The sequence below is a fragment of the Drosophila hydei genome, unplaced genomic scaffold (genome assembly GCF_003285905.1).
Source record: "Drosophila hydei strain 15085-1641.00,03,60 unplaced genomic scaffold, DhydRS2 tig00008114-arrow-pilon, whole genome shotgun sequence".
Lineage (NCBI taxonomy): Eukaryota > Metazoa > Arthropoda > Insecta > Diptera > Drosophilidae > Drosophila > Drosophila hydei.
Window position 1 is genome coordinate 9908286 of NW_022045827.1, and position 23775 is coordinate 9932060.

At 43.5% G+C, this 23775-nt stretch overlaps 3 protein-coding genes across 5 annotated transcripts; 2 read left to right on the forward strand and 1 right to left on the reverse strand.

The window, feature by feature from the left end:
• Positions 1 to 517: 517 nt before the first annotated feature.
• LOC111599525 (protein bark beetle) lies at positions 518 to 20455 on the forward strand. 3 transcript variants are annotated; one of them, XM_030224504.1, is made up of 12 exons: positions 518 to 710; positions 5534 to 6231; positions 9568 to 9746; positions 9989 to 16233; positions 16290 to 16501; positions 16571 to 16926; positions 16981 to 17106; positions 18098 to 18121; positions 18193 to 18290; positions 18347 to 18717; positions 18773 to 18997; positions 19106 to 20455. In XM_030224504.1, the coding sequence occupies exons 2-12, from the start codon at positions 5668 to 5670 to the stop codon at positions 20159 to 20161; spliced, it is 9456 nt and encodes a 3151-aa protein (XP_030080364.1). In that variant the 5' UTR covers positions 518 to 710; positions 5534 to 5667; the 3' UTR covers positions 20162 to 20455. The 3 variants fall into 3 exon arrangements, with proteins under 3 accessions (XP_030080364.1, XP_030080363.1, XP_030080365.1); XM_030224503.1 differs by having other exon boundaries at positions 518 to 697; XM_030224505.1 differs by lacking the exon at positions 518 to 710 and adding an exon at positions 4679 to 4720.
• A 570-nt stretch (positions 20456 to 21025) lies between these two features.
• On the reverse strand, positions 21026 to 21856 carry LOC111599526. The gene is made up of 4 exons (XM_023315180.2): positions 21730 to 21856; positions 21619 to 21664; positions 21243 to 21522; positions 21026 to 21169 (listed from the first exon to the last, which is right to left on the reverse strand). The coding sequence occupies exons 2-4, from the start codon at positions 21646 to 21648 to the stop codon at positions 21162 to 21164; spliced, it is 318 nt and encodes a 105-aa protein (XP_023170948.1). The 5' UTR covers positions 21649 to 21664; positions 21730 to 21856; the 3' UTR covers positions 21026 to 21161.
• A 747-nt stretch (positions 21857 to 22603) lies between these two features.
• Positions 22604 to 23733, forward strand: LOC111599527. Its single transcript, XM_023315181.2, has 3 exons — positions 22604 to 22894; positions 22954 to 23114; positions 23185 to 23733. Exons 1-3 carry the CDS (start codon positions 22636 to 22638, stop codon positions 23611 to 23613), a joined length of 849 nt encoding a protein of 282 aa, XP_023170949.2. The 5' UTR covers positions 22604 to 22635; the 3' UTR covers positions 23614 to 23733.
• The last annotated feature ends 42 nt before the right edge of the window (positions 23734 to 23775 follow it).

Here is a 23775-nt window from a genome sequence, read left to right on the forward strand (position 1 = left end):
TATATGATTGTAATGCAGCCAGTCTATGTGCCCTCAGCACATTGAGTAACAATTAACAGTATGTTAACTTAACAGTGGTGCACTAAACACAGCTCACTGATAGCGACTGTTAATTCAAACAGCGCACAAGAGCAACAGGTAACGGGCCAAAAGCTGTAAAGCTGTTGTGGCTGCTGTCATTTCGGCCAAGGTAAATGCGAGTCGCACGCTCAGCAGAAGCACAGCCAAAAAGCAACAACAAAAAACCCACCCGACAACAACAACTGCAACAACAAGAGCGAGGCGACATTTGGCTTTGTCCACTGCGAGCGAACTTTGAATATTTCGTTGCGCTCGCGCAAAGCTTCCCCCGCGCACCCAGAGCTGCGACAGAAAGAGAGAGGGAGAGAGAGTGAGCGAGCGGGATTTGACCGTGGAGCTTCTCTGTGCGACTCAGCGCGCTCAGAAGGTGTCCGACGACGCGGCCGAGCAGACGTGTGCGCGCTAAAACGCAAGCAAATTTTGATCTCAACGGTGCTTTTTTTGTTTCTCTCTCTGTTGTCACATATACAAGTGGAAGAGCGCGTCTGTGTGTCTATGTGTGTTTGTGTGTGTAAGTGTGATCGCCAATGACCGCGCCTTAAAGCCAACAGAAAGCGTCGTTTTGTTAGTCAAAATAATGCGAATCAATACGCAAAACATAACAAAAAAGCTAACGGTAAATGCAACAAGTGCGTAAAGTGTTGGAAATTGCATTGCGAGCAAACAAAAGAAAAGAGTAGCGAAAAAAGTGAGGTTGTGTTTGTGCGTCGACTATTACCAAATACACCAATACCACCAATGACGACTCTAACCAAAAGCCACACAAAGGCCAACACAGATACACGAGTGTGTGCGAGTATGTGCGAGTGTGTGTGTGCAAGCAGCTTCACAGTTGGCTTTTTGAAAAAGAGCTTGAAGATACATTTTCATAATTTTTGTTTGTAATTAGAACACTTTGATGATGGCATGGCATGGCGTGAAGAAACCGTAAAGCAAAGCTCATTAGTGCGAAAATATTGCAGCGGCGCGTAAAGATTTCGACTACTACGAAACACAATCCGAATCCGAATCCGAATCTGACTCCGAATCTGTATCCGATTTGAGTGTTGCTGCACGCTTTCATGAATGCCTAATTGCCACAGCAACAACAACAATTCGTACTATCGCTATTTCTTGTGGCCAATAAACTCAACAGTCGCCGCCAACTGCATGCGCCCAGCCAGCCGCAACAGCAACTGCGACGCAAGCAGCGCAGCTAACTGCAATTGCTGCCGCCAACGCTGCCACTGCCTCTGCTGCTGCTTTGCTTGGTTCCACATTCTCGTGCACTTCCGTTTTACCTGGCATTACATTACCAACTTTTGTTACTCACTTCCCATTGGGATTGAACTGATGACGCGTTACCGCATACTTTGTATGGCTCTCAGTTGTGCTAGTGTTGGTTAATTAGCGCGTAAAAGGAAGTGCGTATCTATACATACATATAAGGTTTATTGATAGGGCTCTCTGGCCAGCACAGGTGGATTTTGCAGATAAAACGACAGCAGAATGATAAAACGTTTTGGCCATTTTTCAATGAGAGAGTGAATAAGAGAGGGAGAGAGAGCGACAGACTTGGGCTCTTCAAGTAAAAGTAACAAGAGACAGAGAGAGAGAGTGAGAGACTGTATTATAATCTAATAAGTGGGCAGGTATTAGTCATTCGCAAATACTGCATACTACGAGCTCATCTAACGTAAAGCCGGCACAGGAAAGACAACTAGAGATGACTCAGATCGTTAACAACTAATGAATGAACTATTTGTTGCTATTTGCACGCCCATTTGCTGTGTCTAGAACCCATTAAAATTCCTTAATTATGCTCGAGATATTGGAAAGAAGCAGAAATGCAGCGAAAATCCAAGAGAAGCCATAATTATATTAAGTATACGTTCTACAATATTTATGGCGCAGCTCTAAAAGAGAAGAGAAACGTATTTAGAGCGTATTAAAATGTTAACTGAATACAGAATTTAGGTCAAACTGAAAGTTTTAAGAATTTTTAATTAGTTAAATGAGTTAAAATTAAAAGTCACGGCTTGATTAAAACTTCAGAGATTTGATTATAATCACAAATTATTCTGATTAGATGGATTATTTTCTCTTATAGATGGGAATATATAAATATCTTGTTTTTTTGTTAAAAGATTGAGTATTGAAAACAGCTAATTAAATGTAGTTAACAAGCCATGTGAATTGAAGAAGGTACAGTTATCAAATCACTTTATATAATTTCTCCAGTCAACTATGGATAGTATTTCAATGAACTATCTCAATACACATAACCCAGAAGCTCAGACTTAGATAAAGCATCAGCAGTTGAGTAAATTTGTTCAAATGTTAAAATGATAATCAAATTATTTAAAGTATATACAAAGCATTGTTATACAATTCAGATGTATATATATACATATATCTACAGTATTTATGTTTGCTTGCTTTTATTTGCATGTGAAAACTCGCTCAATTACCTGCATAAATTACCACAATTTCGAGTTTATTGTCCCAGTTAAAAATAAATTGTTTTGCTAATTTCTCTTTCTCTATGCCAAACATTAAAGCAGATAGCAAATCTTCCTATTTATATAGTGGGCAATATAATTGCATTGCGAAATGTGTAACGCATAGAATAATAAGTTTTCAACTCGTTAAAATGGAAGCAAATTAACAGTGGATTCGATTAAGTAGTAGAAGTATCTGTAGTAGTAGGTACTTTTGTTATTAGAATTTTGAAAAAGTAGTATTTTGTAAAAGTAGAAAAGTAGTAGAAATTTGAATACAATTTTCAATAATTTTAATATAAAATAGTTTTATTAACGTAAACTTATCGTAGTATTTTTAAAAGTAACTTAGATAGTATTAGTTATCTTTAGTAAGAGTATTTTTGATATTAAATACTAGTATTTTTAGTAGTAATATTATTGTTGTACCCTTCTTCGTATATATATATATATATACACTCTTTAACTACAAATATTTATTATTATTATATAAAATATCTTCTTGCTTAAGAATTTTTGAAAGTGTATATAAAATAAAGATCGACCCATCCGTATCTATATTTCCTATCTTCGATAATATATACGTTCGTAGCCCCAATTATCTAATCAACTAAACGAAAACCGCTTAAAAGTAACTTTGCAAATTATTTGTTGACAATAAAAAACGATATTTCAATGCACGAAAATTGATATCACTTATATATAATATGCTTGAGTGCGATAGACACACTCAAAGGCAACAAAGGCGTCTATTAAGGAGTTTAGTCAACGCTTTTAGCCACTTATCGCAGTGGCATGCATGCCGAGGCATACGCAAAATGCCAAACAACAAAGTTAATAAACCCATAAAAAGGCAGACAATAAACTTTTGAATGCACTTTAAAGCTGAACTCATACCAACAACAACAGCAGCAACAGCAACAACCACAGCAACAAAAGTTAGTTCGAATAGCTCGCAGCTGAGTCACAGATACATCGATAATAAGGCATATGCCCCAAGATACTCGCTCGTACACTGGGAAAAATTTTTAATAAATGTATAAAGTTAAACAAATAATTATTGTTAGATTGAACTTTCTGCTTTTTTGTTTAGTGTAGAGCACAAATATCTGAAAGGAAGTTGCCGATTATAGTCATATATGTATATATAATAAGTAGTTTCTTATCGAACAACATTTTATTGCTCGTATTTTTTGGCTTACACTACTCAGTTTCTTTCTATATCTACATTTAAAAAAAATGGCTGAGATTCTTTCTTATGAGGTCAAAAGTTACTTTTTATTCTCTTTCAATAAGTTTTTATACGAATTTAAAAAAATATAAAATACTTTTTTAAACTCTGAGAGCAGAAAAAATATTTAAATTAATAAAATTATATGCTTATATAAATATAAATATGAATATATATATCTTTATTTAAATAGGTATTGTAAAATCTTAATAATAATTAATTAATAATAATTTTTTTAATTTTTAATTTTTTTAACTTTTAAATGATCAAATATTTATTAATATTCTCATACCAAATTCGGATTTGTATACTTTGTCTCACTTGCAACACTTTCGCTCAGTGCATGAGCCGCGCCCGCAGCTTAAGAACAGTTTCGAGGTAGAACACGAAAAAGCTGCTTTGCATACGCAACATAAATAAAAACCTTAAAAACCTTACATGTTCTTGGTTGGGGCACCCAAAATGCCAAGAAAACTCTGGCCGTTGAAAATGCTTTCTTTCTTTCTTTCCGTCTTTCTTTTCTTTTTACTTGTCTACGCACACGTAGCCCACGGAAAATAACAACAACATAACAACTACCTTTTGCGGTGCGTGCGACGCTATTATTCGGCCGCCCTCTCCCATTTGCTATCCCCAATCTCCCACTCTCTCTCTCTCTATCACTCTCTTGCTGCTGCCTGTGTAGGGCTTGCGCTCTCTCGCGCTCACGCCATGAATGAAATGCCTACACATTTACAGTTAGTTTGCAGCAACAGCAACAACAAAGGCAGCTCCTCAACTGCTTTACATGTTGTTGTGGCTTTCGTTGCTGTGCTTCTTCTTCACCTTCTTGTTGTTGTTGTTGCTCTTCAATACTCGTCATAATACTAAATGCAAGTAACCCGCTCAGTCGCTGCTAACGGTTCTTTGCGTATGGACGTGTTTTCGTGTATGTTTCTTATACACATACATAGATATACATGTATACATATATTCTTTTGTTTGGCATTCGTGTGTTAAAGCGGGTGGGGACGACCCACTGTGTGCGTGTTGGTGTTGTATTGGTATTTGTGTGTTTTGGTTTTGAAACGTTGTCAAGTTGTGGCTCTGTGTGCGTGTGAGTGTGTGTGTGCTGGCTTTTAGGGCCAGTTTGTGGTGGCTTATCAGAGATTGGTAACAATGCCCAAGACTTGAGTCTATGAAACAGCATGAAACTCCATGTATTGGGATTTTATTAGGAAATAAATTAACAACAAATTTTAACAAACGCTAAATTAAAGTGAAAAACATGAGAAAAGCGGTGTGAAAAATATAAGAAAGAAAATGTGAAATAAGATAAAACCGAAAAATGTGTCAAAAATAAAGTTGAACAAATCTCTTAAAAAAATTTGAATGCATTAAATAAAATGATTCTAAGTGCAACTGAAAACTGAATATATATAAATAGAAATGCTTTAAATAAATTAAGTTCATTTAAAAAATAAAAAAATATACTTAAGAAATGTATATATCTATTGGAATGTTTGATATATATAATACAAATAAAATAAAATAAAATAAAATAAAATAATAAATAAAAAGCAAACATAACTGAATATAATTTAAAACAAATTGCAATTTAGAAATATATTTAATAATAAAAAAAATAATAAAAAATATAATAATACAAATAATATTTAATATTTAAAACACATATTTAAAATGAATAAAAAGCATTAAATATTAAAATTTGTTTAATAATTTAAATTTCTCGCATCTTTAGCTCTTCAACAACAATTCAACTGCCAACATATAAGAAACATGTCTAATATATAAGTAAAATATAAAAAAAAAAAACATAAAAATAACTTTAATAAGATTGTGTAATTAAAGTCGATCAAAGAAAACAATGCACAAATGACGCTGCAACGCCATAAAACAAAGTTGCTGCAACAACATAAACAAACTTGCAGCAGCAACAGCAACGAAAGCAAACACAACAAATGCCCGCCCATTGGCAGCAAATGGACTAACATATGCACAATACTCCTGCTGCTGCTGTTGTCCTGCCAACTGGGTCGCGCACAACAACAACAGCTTAGACAGGGCCAAGCTGTGCCAGCCCACTCCGAGCGAGAATCAGTAGAGCTGCCACAGGACATAGAGAACGACAACGATATCGAATTCGCCAGTCTCGATGGCGCCACACAGCTGCTGCCAGCGACGCGCCACGGCGTCGACGCCACTGCGGCGCCGCCGTCGACGCCGGCGCTGCTGCTGACATCATCGAGCAACTCCTACACGGAGTTGCCCGGCGGCGAGATACTCAGCGAGCGTATTTTGCGGCTCAGCGAGAGCCCGTACCTGGCACGCGAAGACCTCGAGGTGGTGCGCGGCGCCCGTTTGACCATCGAGCCGGGCGTCACGGTGGAGTTTGCACCCACCAAAGGACTCAAAGTGCGCGGCGTGCTGCAAGCTGTGGTAAGTAAGAGAGGACGTGCACTAACAAATACCCTATAGTCTGAGTTGCAATGGGTATATAAGAGTCATTGAATAGTTCGGTATGAAATATTATGATATAGATATGAGACAGGAAATACAGTTGGATTAGGTCACAATCTGTGTTGAGCAGCTAGTGAGGGTATATCAAGTAGCTACATACCCTATGGTATTATAGCACTTTCAACCTTGCTATGTCAGTTATGCGATAGTTTTGGTCATACACAAATACCCTGTAGATGGCAGTAAAGTGGGTATATACAACTCTCATATCAGTTGACGTGAAATATATGGATAAAATATAAAATATATTTAAGTAAATATATTTAAAGAACTATACTTCGTTTAGGCTTATAACTAATTTCTGGCATAGTTATATATATTTATAGTTTTTTTGGGGTACATTTAAAACTGATATAAAAATATATATTTTGTTAAAACATTATATTAAAGTATCTTTATACTTACAACTTTCTATCAAATTTGTTTCAAGAATAAAATCAGTCTTATTTCATATCTTCTTAGAACAAAATAAAAATTAACAAAATAAAAAGAAAAAAAATAAAATGAAATAAAAAAACTTACAAAAATAATAAAAAAAACTCAGCATAAACATTGGAATTAAATGATAAATTTTCATATATTTTTTTACATTTTATATTAATAAAAAAATTCTTGTATTTATAGTCTTTCATCTATTTCATATAAATACAAATGTTAATGAATCATCAAAGGGTATTTTGAGATTTATTCAGGCGAAACTTCGCATTTCACCCCATTTAACTGTTGCGAATGATTAAATGCTGGCACAGGCACCTGTTGCTATCAGGCAACAGGTGAGTAACGTTAATGGGAGATAAGCGTCTAGAGTTTCGTATACTTTTTTGTTGACATTTGCAGCTGATAAGATTGTGATACGTGGATTGAAAATGAAAGATATGAAGTCTCTTTCAGCTCAGTTGTGCTCTATGGGGTACACTGAATGGAGGGTATTGATTGTGGTCGTAGGTTAGGGCGTCGGCGCATGCGTCTCTCGAGCTGTTTTCGGCTATAAATGGGTCAAAGCAAGTTCACTTCCTCAATGAATCGTGGCACGATTCCAATTACAATAACAATTACCGACGACTTCAAAGAGTCAACTCTTTGCTTCGCTTGCTGTTGCATTCACTTTGCATGTCCGCCCCGACACGCCGCCCCGGAGCCCTTCCGCTCAACTCTGTCACTTAATCAGCGGTCAGGAGGTCATTAGGGGTTAATTAGATTTAAGTGAACGCGACGTCGCGAGCCATAATTGACATTTGTATTACACTGGAAATGGGCAAATTAGCTCGCCTTTGACCACGCATCGATCCAGCTCTGAGCTAAGCTGCCAAAAAAATTAACAAAAATAAGTGCAAAGCTTAATTATGCTCTTACGAAGGGGCCTCTTGACTTCATCGCGCTTGCTGCTACCCATTTAGAGAACTGACTTCGGAGGTATTAAAGACAGATACCAAGAATTATTTCATTGGGTTAGGTAATCAATAATGAAACGTATTTTCCTTAAGCCAGATATCATTATAGATATCAGATATTAATTCTTAGTTCTTACTGAAAAGTTGAAGCTTACTTATTCTGAAAGCAAGTTTCTGCCTTTAAATATATCTTAATATAATTTGACATTAAGAAAATTTAGAATAAAAGAATTTCTTTGAGGAAATAATCATTAAAGAATGCAGTCTTAGAAGTTAAGATATTTTTGGAATATTATATATAATATAATAATATTTTATTATTTTTTATATTAAAGATATTATATTTTAAGAATCAAAAACTTCTGTTTTCTTCAGCATAAACATATAAAATCTACCCCATTTATTATAAATCACTCTCTATTTATACGCTTTCCCTATATCACTTATAAACCCTTATAGTCAAAAGGCTATTTGAGCTTCGACTTGCTATTATTAATTTTTCTCGTATTATTTCACTAATTTTCCATGCAAATTAGCTGTGAATCATCTGGTTCATCTCTTGACCTGTCAGAGTTTCGGTCTTGTCTGGCTTTAATTAAATAAAATAGTTTGCTGATTTCTCAATTGCTTCTGTGGGCGTTGCTCCAAGCATCAACATCAGCATCAGCATCAATATGATCATCATCAGCATCGTCATCATGATCATCGTTACCGTCCTCTCAATCGTCAACAATATCATGCTCAACGCATAGGTGTTAATTAACTGTAGAAAACATATGTATATATATATATATCCAAGATCTTGACAGATGTCTTACTATGGCAAACGAAGGTCAACGGGCGAGAAAATCGCCTTAATTGAAAAAGAGAAAAACAGAAGCAAAAGCCACAAAAAATGTTGATGTGAAAGGCCAAACGCTGCAGTGAAACGAGGCAAAGATAATTCGAAAATCTTCACACTCCACAATAATTATACGAAAATTGCAGGCAAAGCAAAATGTGGCTAGAAATGTGGAAAAGTGTTTCAAACACCTCTTCACACACAACTCTCTTGCCATTTCCATTTTCATTTCCATTTCCATGGCCTTTCACGTCCCATTTGCATTTCACACACATTCTACAATTCTAATTATTGTTCTACAATAGCGAGAGATCACTTAGAGTGTGTTAGAAATACTCAGCTAAAAACTTTATAGTAGATAATTAAATAAACATGATTGAGTTATTATTTTCAGTGTATTGCTGAAGAGGTTTAAGTATGGAGATTGAGCTCAAGATACTTTTTTATGATTTTACAATTATAATGAGAGTAGATTTTATGTCTTTCTAAATGGAGACTTTATTTTTAGTTTTATAATTTATCTCTATCTATATCTATATATATAAATTTCATACTTATATTATAGTTCTTTATTAATTAAACCAACTTGAATAAGTTGTTAGTGTATTGGTGAAGAGCTTTAAGTATTTTGATTGACTTTAATATAGTTTATTTCCAAATCTACAATATCTTTTATATTTATATATTATTTTTGGAAACTTACATAACTTCTATAAATTATTTTCATAATTATATTTATATATTTTATAAATATATAATTTATATTTTTATATATATATATTTTGCCAAATATGTATAGACTCTTCAATCTCTTTATATTATATATATGTATATACATTTATATAATTCATAAATTTAAAATGCATTCAATTTATTGAATTAAATCCTTAATTTAAAATTTAAAACTTAAAATTAACAATAATTATAAACATTAATGCATTTATTTTTATTTTGTTTTATATATATTTTTTTATAGTATAGTCTTTATATATGTATTTATCTCTCAATTCTTATCCTTTACAGGGCACTCCCTCCTCACGCATTATACTCAAATCCCAGAGCAATGCTGCCAACTACAAAATGGAACTGCCAGATGATCAGGAGAAGGGCATACGTCTGGTAGATGGACCCACGCCTGTGGAAGGACGACTTCAGCTGTTCCACAAAGGCGCCTGGCGTTCTGTGTGCTCCAATTCCAGAAAGTGAGTCAACATTGTCATTAGCTATAGGGTCGTTGCTTAGTTGGGGATATCAAAAATGAAATGAGTGCTTAAATGGGCTAATTGAAAGCTAATCACAATTAGCTAAAGGTTGATGACTGAATGTTATACCTGTTAAAGTCAGCAAAGAGGACAATTCTTTCTTGGCCTTACATCTAACTTAAAAGTATTTTGAAACTTCTTCCTCATTTTTTTACCCAATGCTAATTAAATTATATTTGCAGCTGGACCCTCGCGGACTACACAGTCGCCTGCAAGCAGCTGGGCTACAGAGGAGGTCGCTTCTGGAACTGGGTGGAACGCACGGCTGGCTACTATCCGCGTTTGCTCTATGAGCAGCCGAAATGCCAGGGCGGAGAGAACAGTCTGCTGGACTGCGCCTGGAGTTCACGGCAAATGGGCGCTGGCTCCTGTGACTACCACAATGACTTGGGCATTCAGTGCCTGGCGGTGCATTCAGAGCCGCTGGCTCACTGGCGCGGCGTGTACTTTGACAATGCGCCGTCGACCAAGAGTCTGGGCAGGGATAACACCGTCTATGCAGCGCTATCGGAATCGCGTCTCAAATACGTGGACATCATACGGGCGGGCAATGGGGCTGGCTTCAGTGCCAAGTCGGCGCTGGAAGTGCAGGGATTGCCGCCGCAGATGGAGCACGTGGTCATCAGCCACTCGGCGTACACGGGCTTCAATAGCACGCGACCCTGGGCAGGCTTTCAGCTGCAGAACGTTACGGTGCGCAAGAGCAATGGCATTGGCATCTTCGTCAACTCCAGCCAGGGCCTGGTGCACCTGGAAGGCTGTTCGGTGATGGACAATGCTGCCGACGGCATCAAGTACGTGGGCCACGATCTGCGCGGCACAGAGCGCACAGACCGCGCCAGCATCTACGATTTCTGCACGCTGCCCACGACCTCGGGACAGACCTACCCGATCTCCCTGTCCTTCACACAGAAGTACTACGCCGGCTCGGCCAAGGAGTGTGGCAAGTATTTCTTCACGCGACCCGGCTATTATCTCACGCTGCACTTCGAGCACTTTGTGCTGCAGCAGAACGAGACGGCCAGCGTGGAGATATTCGACGGCGCCTCCAGCAACGATCGCCTGCTGTTCGTCTGGCAGGCCAGGAACTTTACGCGGCCACAGAGTGTGACCAGCACCAGGGAGAAGATGTTCGTGCGCATCAGAGCCGACGCGCGCAGGGAGCTGAACGGCTATTTTCGCATTACCTCAGGCGATTCGGTGGCCTACGATCTGCGCGTGTCGCAGTCCACAGTGGAGGACAATGGCGGACGTGGCGTGGCCATTGACAATATACGCTCCAAGCTGCACGTCCACGCCAGCTCCGTCTCGGGCAACGGCCACGTGGCGGGCGTCCATGTGACCAGCGGTGCAGGCGACGTCAACATCACCAGCAGCAACATTAGCTTCAACAATGGCGCAGGCGTGAACATCACCTACTATGGCGGCAATCGCAACGTCTCCCGTTCGGCAATCAGCTCGAATCGTGGCTATGGCCTGGCCACCTGGCTGAATCACACCACAGACGTGGAGCGCGTCGAGTACATACCCTTCAATCAGACCAGCGTGGTGGAGTACTCGCAGATTGCCGGCAACCTCGAGACGGGTGTCTTTCATGGCAACTACTGTCGGCCCATCTGGGTGAACATAACGGGCAACAGCTTCAATGGCAGCCAGCAGAATGACATCTTCATCGAGTCGTGCTACCAGGCCACGGCCAATGGGCAGCCCAACATGCAGCTCCAGCTGGGCCACAACATGTTCAAGTACAGTCAGGCGAACGCCATCTACCTGAGTCCAGCTCTCAATCTGCAGGGCCGCATAGAGTACAACATGTTTCGGTATGGAGCTTATGGCTGCATCTATGTGAACAACGACTACATCTTCCAGGAGTTCAACTATCTGCCCGTCAAGCTGCTCATTCAGAGCAACTACTTCATGCGCAACAGCGGACTCCACGTCGTCTCCCTGGCCCTGTCGCCCTACAGCCGCGCGGAGGTGCAGTATATTCTCTTCACGCGCAACTTTGTGCGGAGCAACAACATCACGGAGGCCTTCGGGCCGCTTGTGGCGGGCAGCGAGGGCAGCGACGGCGCCGGCCGCTTGAATCCGCGATCTCGCGTCGCTGCGCCGGTTGTGGTCGGCTCCAGCAATGTGGACATTTTCCGCAACATACTGCACAATCTGGACTCGGCCTATGAGATTGGCTCACAGCTAACGGACCAGAGCCAGATCATCAATGCCACCTGCAATTGGCTGGGCCACACCGACGAGAGTCGCATCTATGCCAGGCTCTTTCATCGCAACGATCGCTACAACCTGGCCAAGATCAACTATATACCCTATTTGCTGCACAGCTCCAACCCGGGCTCCACGGCCATGATTACCGTCTCCACAGTTGTGCCACGATTCTTTCATGAGGGCAGCGACGTGATTGGCGGCGAGGTGGACGGCCAGGACATGGTGCCGGCGGGCACCTATACCGTGGCCAAGGACATCAATATACGTCCCGGCGGCAAGCTCATTCTCCAGCCAGGCACCACGCTGCGCTTCGAGCCGAGTGTGGGCATGATGGTGGCGGGCAAGCTGGAGGCGCGTGGACGGCGACCCGACGACATACTCTTCACACTGAAGCGCGAAACCATCATAGGCAACGATACGGAGACCATTGATCTGGACAGCGAAACGGAGGCCATTGACATGGAGACGGAGGTGCTGCCCGTGGACGCGGTGCCTCGAGTGCCGGTGCGCTTGGTGGGCGGCGCAGGGGCGCATGAGGGTCGCTTGCAGGTGTACGTCAGGGGCCGCTGGGGCACCGTCTGCGACTACGGCTGGAATGTGCTGAACGCGGCACTCGTCTGCCATCAGCTGGGCTACTCGCTCAACCCGCAGGACTGGCGCCTGCTGCGCTCCCAGCTGCCCAATGCTGGCACCTCTGAGGACGTGCTGCTGGCCAACGTGCGCTGCACGCCGCACGACCGCGACGTGACCAAGTGTCGCGCCGAATACGACTTCGAGAACAGCTGCAGCCATGAGAATGACGTGGGCCTGCGCTGCTACGAGGGCGCCTGGGCGGGCGTGCGCTTCAGCATGCTGGCCGAGCGAGCTGACTTGCAGTACGTGACCGTAGAGAAGGCGGGTCTCTTCGACTACACCACCAACTCGTTCAGGCCGGCGGTGCAAATGGATCATGCGCGCCACAATCTGGAGAATGTGCGCGTCGTCAACAACTTGCAGGACGGACTGGGCATCATCTATGCGGACATCTATGCTGGGAAGTCGGTGAACAACATCAAGAACTCTGAGTTCTCGGGTAATCGCGGCAGCGGCATCAGCTTGAAGCAGCTCGACTTTCGCATCTCCGGCTCGATTATCAAGGATAATCTGGGCAGTGGGATCTCCCATGATGCAGTCATCGCATCGCTGGACCAGAAGGAGATTGGCGGCTGGTTCAACATGGCGCGCGACTTCAATTCCTACGACACAGACTACGACCCCTACCTGCTGCCCCATGAGACGGCAAACATCGATCTGGGCACCTTTGAGCACAAGTACATACGCACCGAGGAGCTGCTCGGCCAGTCAATCAGTCGCAAGATTGTGGTGCAATGCCCGGCGGGCTATGTCATCGGCATACAGCTGCTCAATCCCATACACAATCTGTCCACGGAGAGCATCAGCATATTGAACGCCCGCACGGAGAACGTGCGCAGCGACCTGTGGCAGGTGAAGCGGGACCTCAACGTCTTCCCAGCTACCAGCAGCAGCTATGGCATTATCATCTACTATGAGAGTGGCCTGCACGCCCTGGGTGGAGCCGTTCTCATGCTGTCCACGGTGACGGCGCCCGTGCAGAACATCAGGAATCGCATTGTTAGCGGCCCGGTGCCCACGCTCACCATACGGTCGACTAAGATACAGAAGAATCTGCGTGGCATCACGGGTTACTACTACAATCGCTACATAGGCGATAATGGGGAGTACTACCTGCGCAAGGCGAACGAGTCGATCAAGCTTATCAACTCGGAGCTGAGCTACAATGAGCGGGAGGCCATTTTGATCAAGGCTCCCTTCTGGGATGTCATCTCCAGCAATCTCTCGGAGGTCACTTTGCACATCAACAGCTCGCTTATCAGTCAGAACGGCTATGGCATTCGGCAGCTGTCCAAGGATCTGCGCTCCTCCAATAACCTCTTCCACTATGTGCTGCAGGACAGCACGGTGGAGCAGAATGCTCACGGCGGCTTCCAGGTGGCGCTGCCCTACGTCTGGCAGTACAATGAGAACTTCACGCACTCGATTTACTTCGGGAACAGCACCTGGCAGCGCAACCGCAACTTCCACATCGGCATCTATGGACATTATGCGGTGTTCAATATCACCTCGAACGTCTTCCGGGAGAATAGCTGCCCGGGCGCACTCATCTCTCTAGATGGCATGGAGAAACGCTTGCGCTTCGATAACAATCGCTTCGAGGCGAACAACAACAAGTTCGTGCTGCTCTTCAAGGCGGACAGCTTGAGTGAGATCATTGGCCAAGTGCCAGCCTCCATTGAGTACAACACCTTCAAGGGCAATCAGATAATGACCATGATAGCGGACTACCGGCAGTACATGAGAGCTGCTCGACGCATACCCAAACAGCACCAGCTGCCCAGCTCGGTCATACGGCTCGACGGTGTGCAGAACATTCGGCTGTACAGAAATCTCATAGCTAACAACGAGATGGAATACAATCTGGTGGCGGGCGTGAGATCGGCTCGCCTGAATAACTACTTCTATGCCCAGGAGAACTGGTGGGGCAGTCAGGATGTGAGCTACATCGAGTCGAAGATCTTTGACTTCGACAACTGGAACGATCATGCTGATGTGATCTATCAGCCCTTCCTCATTGAGGACAGCTACGACGCCAGTGTTTCGGTGGTGGCACCGCTCAACGAGGAGTCTAACCTGGCCACGTACCGGGGCGGGCGCGTCTATCGCGATCTCACGCTGCCCAAGCAAAATGTGCCCTACTATATAGCCTCGGATATCACCGTGATGCCGGACACTACTCTGACTATACAGCACGGAGTGACGCTCGAGTTTGAGCCGAATGTGGGCATACTCGTGCTGGGCACGCTGATGGCCATTGGCTATAAGGAGTCACCGATTGTGATGCGTCCGTTCAGGAATGCCACAAAGGAGTCTCTGGTGGCGGCGCCGCCGCACAAGCGAGCTCTGGAGGACATGAGCGCTGCGCTCACAGACTTCGACTCCATCCGGCTCTGCACCAGCGCCAGCAACTGCACTGGCGAGTCGGACGGCTTGACTGATCTGAACGAGGGCTTCCTCGAGTACTTCAATCACACGACACTGCAGTGGGTGCCCATATGCGATGGTCGCTTCACGGAGCGCAATGCGCAGGTCGTTTGCCGTGAGCTGGGCTTCGATCCACTCAACGTTTACTATGGCCACGACAGGCGCATTGAGTTCCATACCAATTCGCTGACGCGCATCTGGTCCTGGGTGCAGCCGCTGGAGTGTCGTGGCGATGAGGAGCGCATGGAGGACTGTGCCGAGCGCCTCAATGGCCAGCTCTACGGGCATCGTCACGAGTGCCGCTGGGACGATGCCTTCGTCTTTGTCAGCTGCAATGGCCTCGCCGATGACGATGTCTACTGGGGCGGCATACGCTTCGCCAACTCCAAGTTCGAGGAGATCCAATACGAGCATCGTCTGCACAACACTCGCTCTCACGGCCAGGCGCTGCAGCGCGAGAGCCAACTCGAGTTTGTGCGCATCGAGCAGGCCGGCATCCTGCACAATCACAAGGCAGCGGCCATACAGGCCATACACAAGAATCCCAGCATCAGCTCGGTCAGCATTGAGAACTCTGCGAATCACGGCATCAATTTGATCGCGCCCAGCGGCAAGCTCAACCTGAATCATCTGAGCATCAACAAGACTCTCGGCACGGGCATCAGCATTGTCTCGCTTAGTGGCGAGGGTCGTGACAGCGACGAGTCCAGCTTCACGCCGCTCAAGCAGCTGGATCTGCCCTACAAGCTCTTCTCGCTGGTCGACATCTGTGATCCGCAGAAGGTGCTGACCATCGAGGAGCGCATGCTGGTCTACTATAAGTACGACAATAATCCCGTCAACTGTGTCAAGATCTTTACCTCCGCCTTTCGGGCCAAGCCAATTGGCTTCCGCCTGCTGCAGTCGAACCTGTTCAATCACTCCAAGCTCTACGGACGCACCGATTTCATTAGGCTTTACGACGGGGACATCTATAATGTGACAGCTACGTATTTGGGCAAAATCGAATCGGACACGGGCAACCAACGCTCCTTCTTCAAGACAAAGGGTCCCACGCTGAGTCTTCAGCTGGTCGCCAGTGGAGCTCCGGAGACTCATGGCTTCATAGCAGAGGTCGTCACGGTGCCCATCTCCACTCTGGGCCAATGTAAGTCCACCCGGCTTAGGTTGAAGTATTTGTCTAACCTTTCGCCTCTCACGCAGATCGCGATGCCCTGCACAACATAACAGACTCCCACATTTCGGGTGCTATGAAGGGCGCCGTTAACTACGCCTCAGCTGGAGAAGTGACGCCAACGCTCACTCTGATAGGCAATCGCATTGAGAGGAATTGTAAGCAGCTTTACGGCAATTTCTCCACCTGCGCCTCGGCGCTCAATCTCGACGTGCAGAACATGAACTCTCTCTACTTTATGGTATGTTACCCCAAAGATCCCGCTCTTCCTTAGAAACTTACTGACCTCGGCTTGTAAAACATTCTATAGAACAACTTGCTGTTGGAGAATCAAGGCGGTCTACGCATACGTGCCGACTCGCGCGGCACTGCAACATCGTTGCGTGGCTTTGTGCATCACAATCTGTTCATGCGGAATCGCAATCGTCCGGCCTTGTACGTGGAGGGCCGCCAATCGTCGCCCTATCAGGAAGTCGAGCTCTACCGCAACTACTTTGCCCAGAACATGGCTGGTTATGAGGAGGTCATTCGACTCTGCCAGGTCGTCTCCAACTTCAGCAACAACTACGTCCACAGCAATGTGGGTGGTCGCATCATGGAAGTGTCCGGTTTCGAGAAAGTCCGACTGCAGATCTATCAGACGACGGCCCACAACGGCTTCTACAGGTAACTAATTTGTGCCTGAAATGAAAATGATTTCTCAACTCATTTCATGCTTAGAAACGTGGCCACCAACTGGATGTCTCGCGCCACCATTGTGGCAGGCACTGCAGGCCAGCAATATGTGGACAATATATTCGAGAACTACGAGAACGACTACGAGCTGCTGACTGTCAATAACTCCATGTGAGTGTTCACTAAATTGGGGGAACTGTTTTATGTTTGAAAAGTTTTCGTGGCTATCTATTCAATAAGCTTACTGCACACGCCTCTCTTGAGTTGCAAAAGAACTCGGTCTAGGTCTAGTCTTGATTACTATAATAGAAAAAGGAATGCGTTCCCTATCAGCTTTAAGACTCTGGCTAGTTAAGGCTCACAATATCTAGTCTGAAAATATATGAAGCCTAAACTTCATTATTCCCTAGTCATTTGTCCTTAGTCATTTGTCCTTAGTTCTTAGTCCTTAGTCCTTAGTTCTTAGTCCTTAGTCCTTAGTCCTTAGTTCTTAGTCCTTAGTCCTTAGTCCTTAGTCCTTAGTCCTTAGTCCTTAGTCCTTAGTCCTTAGTCCTTAGTCCTTAGTCCTTAGTCCTTAGTCCTTAGTCCTTAGTCCTTAGTCCTTAGTCCTTAGTCCTTAGTCCTTAGTCCTTAGTCCTTAGTCCTTAGTCCTTAGTCCTTAGTCCTTAGTCCTTAGTCCTTAGTCCTTAGTCCTTAGTCCTTAGTCCTTAGTCCTTAGTCCTTAGTCCTTAGTCCTTAGTCCTTAGTCCTTAGTCCTTAGTCCTTAGTCCTTAGTCCTTAGTCCTTAGTCCTTAGTCCTTAGTCCTTAGTCCTTAGTCCTTAGTCCTTAGTCCTTAGTCCTTAGTCCTTAGTCCTTAGTCCTTAGTCCTTAGTCCTTAGTCCTTAGTCCTTAGTCCTTAGTCCTTAGTCCTTAGTCCTTAGTCTCTTAGCTCAGTTACTTACATCTCTTGAGATATCTAGGACATCTAGAAGGTGGAACTAGGAGCTAGGACTAGGAACAACCACATAAAGAACTCCATGTTCGCTTGTTGTTGATGACAGGAAATGTTCTATTTAATATTAAAAACTTAATCAGATCTTAGTATTTCTCTATAAAAACCCTATTTATATTTCTTTCTTGTCTCTTACCTCTCTCTCCTCCTCTGTACTCCTCCACACGTAGTATGAGCTTTGATTATGAAAACAGGTAAGCATTGCACACGCAATACCCGATTAGAATTCCCGACTAAACTCAATTCTCGTTGACTTTCGCTTAAGGACCTTCGAAACGTGGAGCTCCAAGATCGATGCGCGTCACAATTACTGGAGCTACAACAATACCATCTCGGTGCAGTCGCGCATTAGGGATAAATATGGTAACTACCTTGGTTATTACTTTTTGGTCGAAAGAGTTTCAAACGTTGTGTATTAGATGATCCCATGCTGCTGGAGGTGCTGGCGGTGCCCTTCCAAATGAACAACGAGACTATTTTGGATGGCAAGTGCCCGCCGGGCTGGGCCTTGGTGCACGACACCTGCTTCATCTATGTGGGCGCGCCGATGACGTTCCATGAGGCGCGCGACTTCTGTCGCTCGGAGAACTCAACGATGCCCTTCCTGCGCACCGACAAGATCACGCTGTGGAAGTACCTGCAGAGCCAGATGCGGCACCTCAAGTATCCGGAGAAGGTCTGGATACAGGACTACAATCACATCGAGCGCTGCACGAGCTTTGTCTTTGGCGAGATCGACGTGGAGGACTGCAGCAAGGAGCGTGGCTTCATCTGTGAAATGGATCCGAGGGTAAGTCGACCAAAAGTAGCTCCTCTATAGATAACCATATAAATGCCTCCCTTAGGTCATCATTGATCCGTTGTCGTGGCGCGCGGACATCTTTGCCATAAGTATTATCTCGGCCTTTGTGCTGGCCATCATTCTGCTGATTCTGGTTGCCTTCTGCTGGTTCGCCAAGTCCAAGCATCGCCATGTGCAGCGCCTGCAGCGACGCAACAGCATCCGCCAGAGCTTGCGCAGCCTGAACAGCATCGATCCGCAGGGCTCGCTGCGTCGTCGCCCCAATTACGTATGATTTTCTTTATTATTGAAATCCTTTTGAGTTGCATCTTGAGTTGAGTTTTCCTTTCGTTTTTTCGTTTCGTTTTTGCTTTGTTTCGTTTGTTTCCCGCCTCAGAACATGTCCAGCAATGGCACGCTGTCCAAGAGCCAGGACTACAAGCAGATGGTGGCCAACGGCTCCATCGACTCGATGGACAAGAGCGTGCTCAGCTCAGAGGCGGGCAGCTATGAGGGCTACGAGCAGAAGCCGCACTACAACGAGTATGTCAATCAGAATGCCCTGCGTCCCGGATCAGCTGCCCAGGAGCAGCCACATAAGGTGGCCACCATATCGAAGGGCAGCTCGCATCGTGCTCGGGCAGCGGCTGCCGCTGCCGCCGCTCTGCAGCCGGATGCCTTTGAGCTGAGCTATCGGAACGAGGGCTTCCGTGATAATTCGACCTATGGCGGCGGCACTCGAGCCAATTCCATCAGCACTAGCGTCGCCGAGGATACGCCGATCATTCATCAGACGGACGCAGAGGCCGAGGAGGTGGGCTCTGATTACTATGGCAATGCCAGCACGTTGCCATTGCGACCGGACACGGGCGGCAGCAGCAGCGTAGGCGGTAGGCGTGGCCAGCCAGGCTTGGCTTTCCTGAGCGAGCTGAAGCAGAACTTGCCGGAATATCAGCGCAGCTCGCACAGCAGCTTCATGCCACAACGCAGCAGCGGCGATTCGTTGCCCTTTGATCAAAAGCTGGACCAGTTCAACTTCTCCACGGAGTCGTCGCTCTATCGGCCAGCACCCGCCGTGCCGCAGCAGCCGTCGCCGGCTGATATGCGGCGTCCGGACTCCTACTATACGGCCGTGCGCAGCAGCAAGGCGCCCACATCACATTATCGTACGCCCGGACCGCTGGCCAAGCCGCTGACCAAGCCGCCGGCTGTGCCCGTTGTGCACGCGACACGCCCAAAGACTGTTTACCAAACGGCCTCGCAGGAGGCGTCGCCTACGTCGCCCACGTCGCCCACATCACCCACAGCGCTGGCCACTGCCAATCCCTATCATCGCTCCAAGTCGGAGGCGCTGCTCGAGACGGATTTTGATAGCGAGGTCGGCGACGGCGGCCTGGCGCCTCTTCATACCAACGGACGCAGTCACAGCCAGCCCCTGGAGACGGCCATGTAATGACCGTACTGCAGTCGCCTCTTCACGCCCCTTCACACTCCCTTTAACTCAGATTCGCAACGTAGTTTTAAGTTTGCATAAAAAATATTTTTAAAGACGAGATTATCTTAGCCGACGAACGCCCCACGTTGTTTTATGTAGAAAACTTAAAGCATTCCATCCATTAGCTGTAAGCATTAACCTAACCGAACAGAAAAAAAAACGAACGCAAATTGGAACACGAATTAGTATTTAATCACTGTATATAATTGATAATTCTAATAAATCTATAAACGCTATTTAAGTTAATGCCAATCCTGCATCAAAATAAATTGTTGACATTTCAATGATATATAAAATAGGTTTTAATTGTTTAATTTTCATTCGTATTTCAATTAAATATAACCTTCGTTTACTTCTTTGTAGATTTAAATTTAAATTTAAACGTCTTCGCGCCCATGTTTCCTGAACGAAACTTTTGCTGGGTAGCACTTTTCAGCTGACTCAACGACACATTAATATTGCATACTACTTAACGAAAAATAAAATGACCGCGCGCGGTCATACCGTCAAAAAGTAGTTTTCGACTGGTTACACCGTTAATTTAAATGGGATGTGTGTCCCATTTTGGCACATTATACGTATCGTACGGAAATTTTAAACATTTAAAATATGCATTTCGAATCTTTCTTTATTGCGTAGTTTATACGACCATTTGAATTATAAATTTAACACCGAACAATAATTGCGTGTTTCACAAGTAATGTTGGCCGCTCAAACCTAAAGCAATATTAATTATAATTATAAATATATTCTAATATTGAAATGGTCAATACGTGGGGTGAATTTGAATTTGAGCCGAATTTTTGAATTAATTTTAAAAACAACAATACTCAGGCAGACGAGAACGACTATGACAGCACCCAATGCGCAGACCTTCATTCATGTTATAGCTGTGAGCTTTCAACGATGCGAAAGAGAAGATGGCATCGGATATCCAGGTAATACAAAGGTCTGAAAATTAACAGCCTGGAAATTTAGGTATTAATATATTAGTGGATATTTGGGTATCAGGTTAGATCCAATCTGGGCAAGAACAAACCAGAACAGCCGCCACAAGCACGCGGTAATCCACCGCCTCCCGCACAAGTCGCAGCAGTCGCTGCACACCTCATGCGTTTGTTGTTGACACCCATCGTCATATTGGCATACCGCAACGGGAACGATGCCGGTCCGCAGGTGGGGAACGGGAAGCACATGCAAGGCGGGCGACCTTGGCATGCAGCTCGTGGGCACTTGTCCTGCAAACCATTCCGCTTCACGCAATCGCAAGATGTGTATAAAATGCCACACCGCAGCTCGCGACTGCGACAGCCCCTGGGCTATTGAGGAGAAGCAATCAGATTTTTAACGTGTCCAGACCGATACGAGCTATATCTGACTGGGTCAGACACACACAATGACACCAAGGGTCTTACCTCAAAAGGTCCGCAACATGGACTGCACATCCTAAATTTGTACTTTCTGCATATTAAAAAATATTAAAAGGAAATAATGATCAAGATCTATTCAAACAATTTTTAACTCACTTAGCTAAATTTAATAATAAAAAAAACTAAAATTTTGAATTTTGAAAAAAATTTGGCCGAAAGAAAGGTTCGAAATACAGAGAAATGCTGTAGTGTAATTAATTCAAAGGCTCATAGCCTTATGAAGAAAATCTGAAATCCGACAGGCAGGCACACGTTAAGGCCTACTATATATACATAAATTTTTTTTATAATTTTAAATTTTTTGTTTAAATAATGGAAATTACCTTCCACTTTGAACCATTCTGTAGAGGCGGTATATAAATAAAGCATTCTTCAATATTACAAAATATATACATATTTATTATTTCAAATTATATTAAATTAATTAGCTAAATATATATAAAAGTATGATAAATGTCCTCCATAAAATGCGGTTAAGGCCAACTGCAATTCGCTTATTTGTCATTACAAATAGTGTGACCATACTAACCAACGGTAGAAATGCTTCAATAGTTTCTATAATTATCTGTAATCAATAGTTTCTGTAATTAATAATTTTATGAACAAGCTAAACACCAACATATTTCGTGTTTAAGCTAAATTAATAGGGTCCAGCTAAGAAATATATAGCGTGAAACATAAAACACCGAAATTGTACCTATATACATATTTATTTAATACACACACATAAGGTAAGAACACTTACAAAAATGCAGCAAATTACATAAAATAAAATTTAGATAAAGTAGAAATTGCAATTCTAATAAATATATTTATTTATTTATATATCCATTAAATTACTTATTTAAACATGTACAATACCCATTTCTTAAAAAAATAAAAATACTGTCAACCATTTAAATCCATACAAGTATGACCATGCCAGTTAACGCTATAAATCCCAAAGCAAATGCAGCTGACCTTTTCACACATATTCTTTCCCTCTTTTATTTTATTGTAATTATGAAGATGTTGAACGCCAACAAATTTTGTGGACAGCAAACGGAGCTGAGAATAAATAAAGAAGAAATCGGATCAAAAATGGAGACAGTGTTTACCGATGAAATAACAGAGTTTATTATTGAAAACGTTCGAGCTGCGGAATATCTATGGAATCCAGCGAGTCCGCTCTACAAATTGAGACACCTAAAAAACGATTTCTGGCAAAAATTGACGGACGACATAAACATTAAATTCAACCCAGCAGTTCATGTTGTGCAAAGCAAGTATATTAACATAATTGTTAATGGAATTAAGTTTAATTGTATTGCTTTTTCGCAGCTGATGTATGCAGAAAATGGAACAACCTTAAATCGTACTACAAGTATATGCACCAGAAAAGCTCGCTACTTGATTGGAAAAACAAATCCAAAATGGAATTCATATTGCAAATACCTCCCTCCAGGCTATCCTTAAATAGCTCTATGAATGGCAACATAAGCGTAAGTGAGCAAGTGTTTTTATATGTGCACATTGATACTACACAAACTTAAATTTAATTTCTTTTTGCAGAAAATGGAAATGATGGATGAAAGCAGCTTTCATACAGAAGAGTCCTTCAATCCACACGATGTTCAAAGCCCGCATGTTGCTATAGAGGAGGAAGAGGAGGAATTTAAACCATCTGCAATAGAAAATACAGCCTTAAAGAACTCACCGGATACCACATATGCTGCTATCGACTCAGAACCATCCCCACTTCCCAAGAAGAGACGAACTCTAAATGAAAGTGGACTCTCGATTGCCAATGTCAATAGCATTGCAGCATCTGCCGAGCGAAGCAATCCGGAGCCCAATGAATTGTTTCATTATGGCAATTTCATTATACAGAGCATTAAGCGCCTGGATCGTGATCTGCAGATACAGGCGAAAAAGATTTTGACAAATGTCATCTTAGAATTGGAAACGGAGCAAGATGCAAGGGACACGGCCAGGAAATAGATCTTAAAGTTACAAAACATTTTATATAGATTTTATCTCTAAGCGAATATTTTTAGTTTTAATGACGCATACAATTGTACAGAACTTCAGTTATAAGCACCTATCCATTCAATATTCTTTAAAAACGTATGAATATTTACATTACATATATATATGTATATA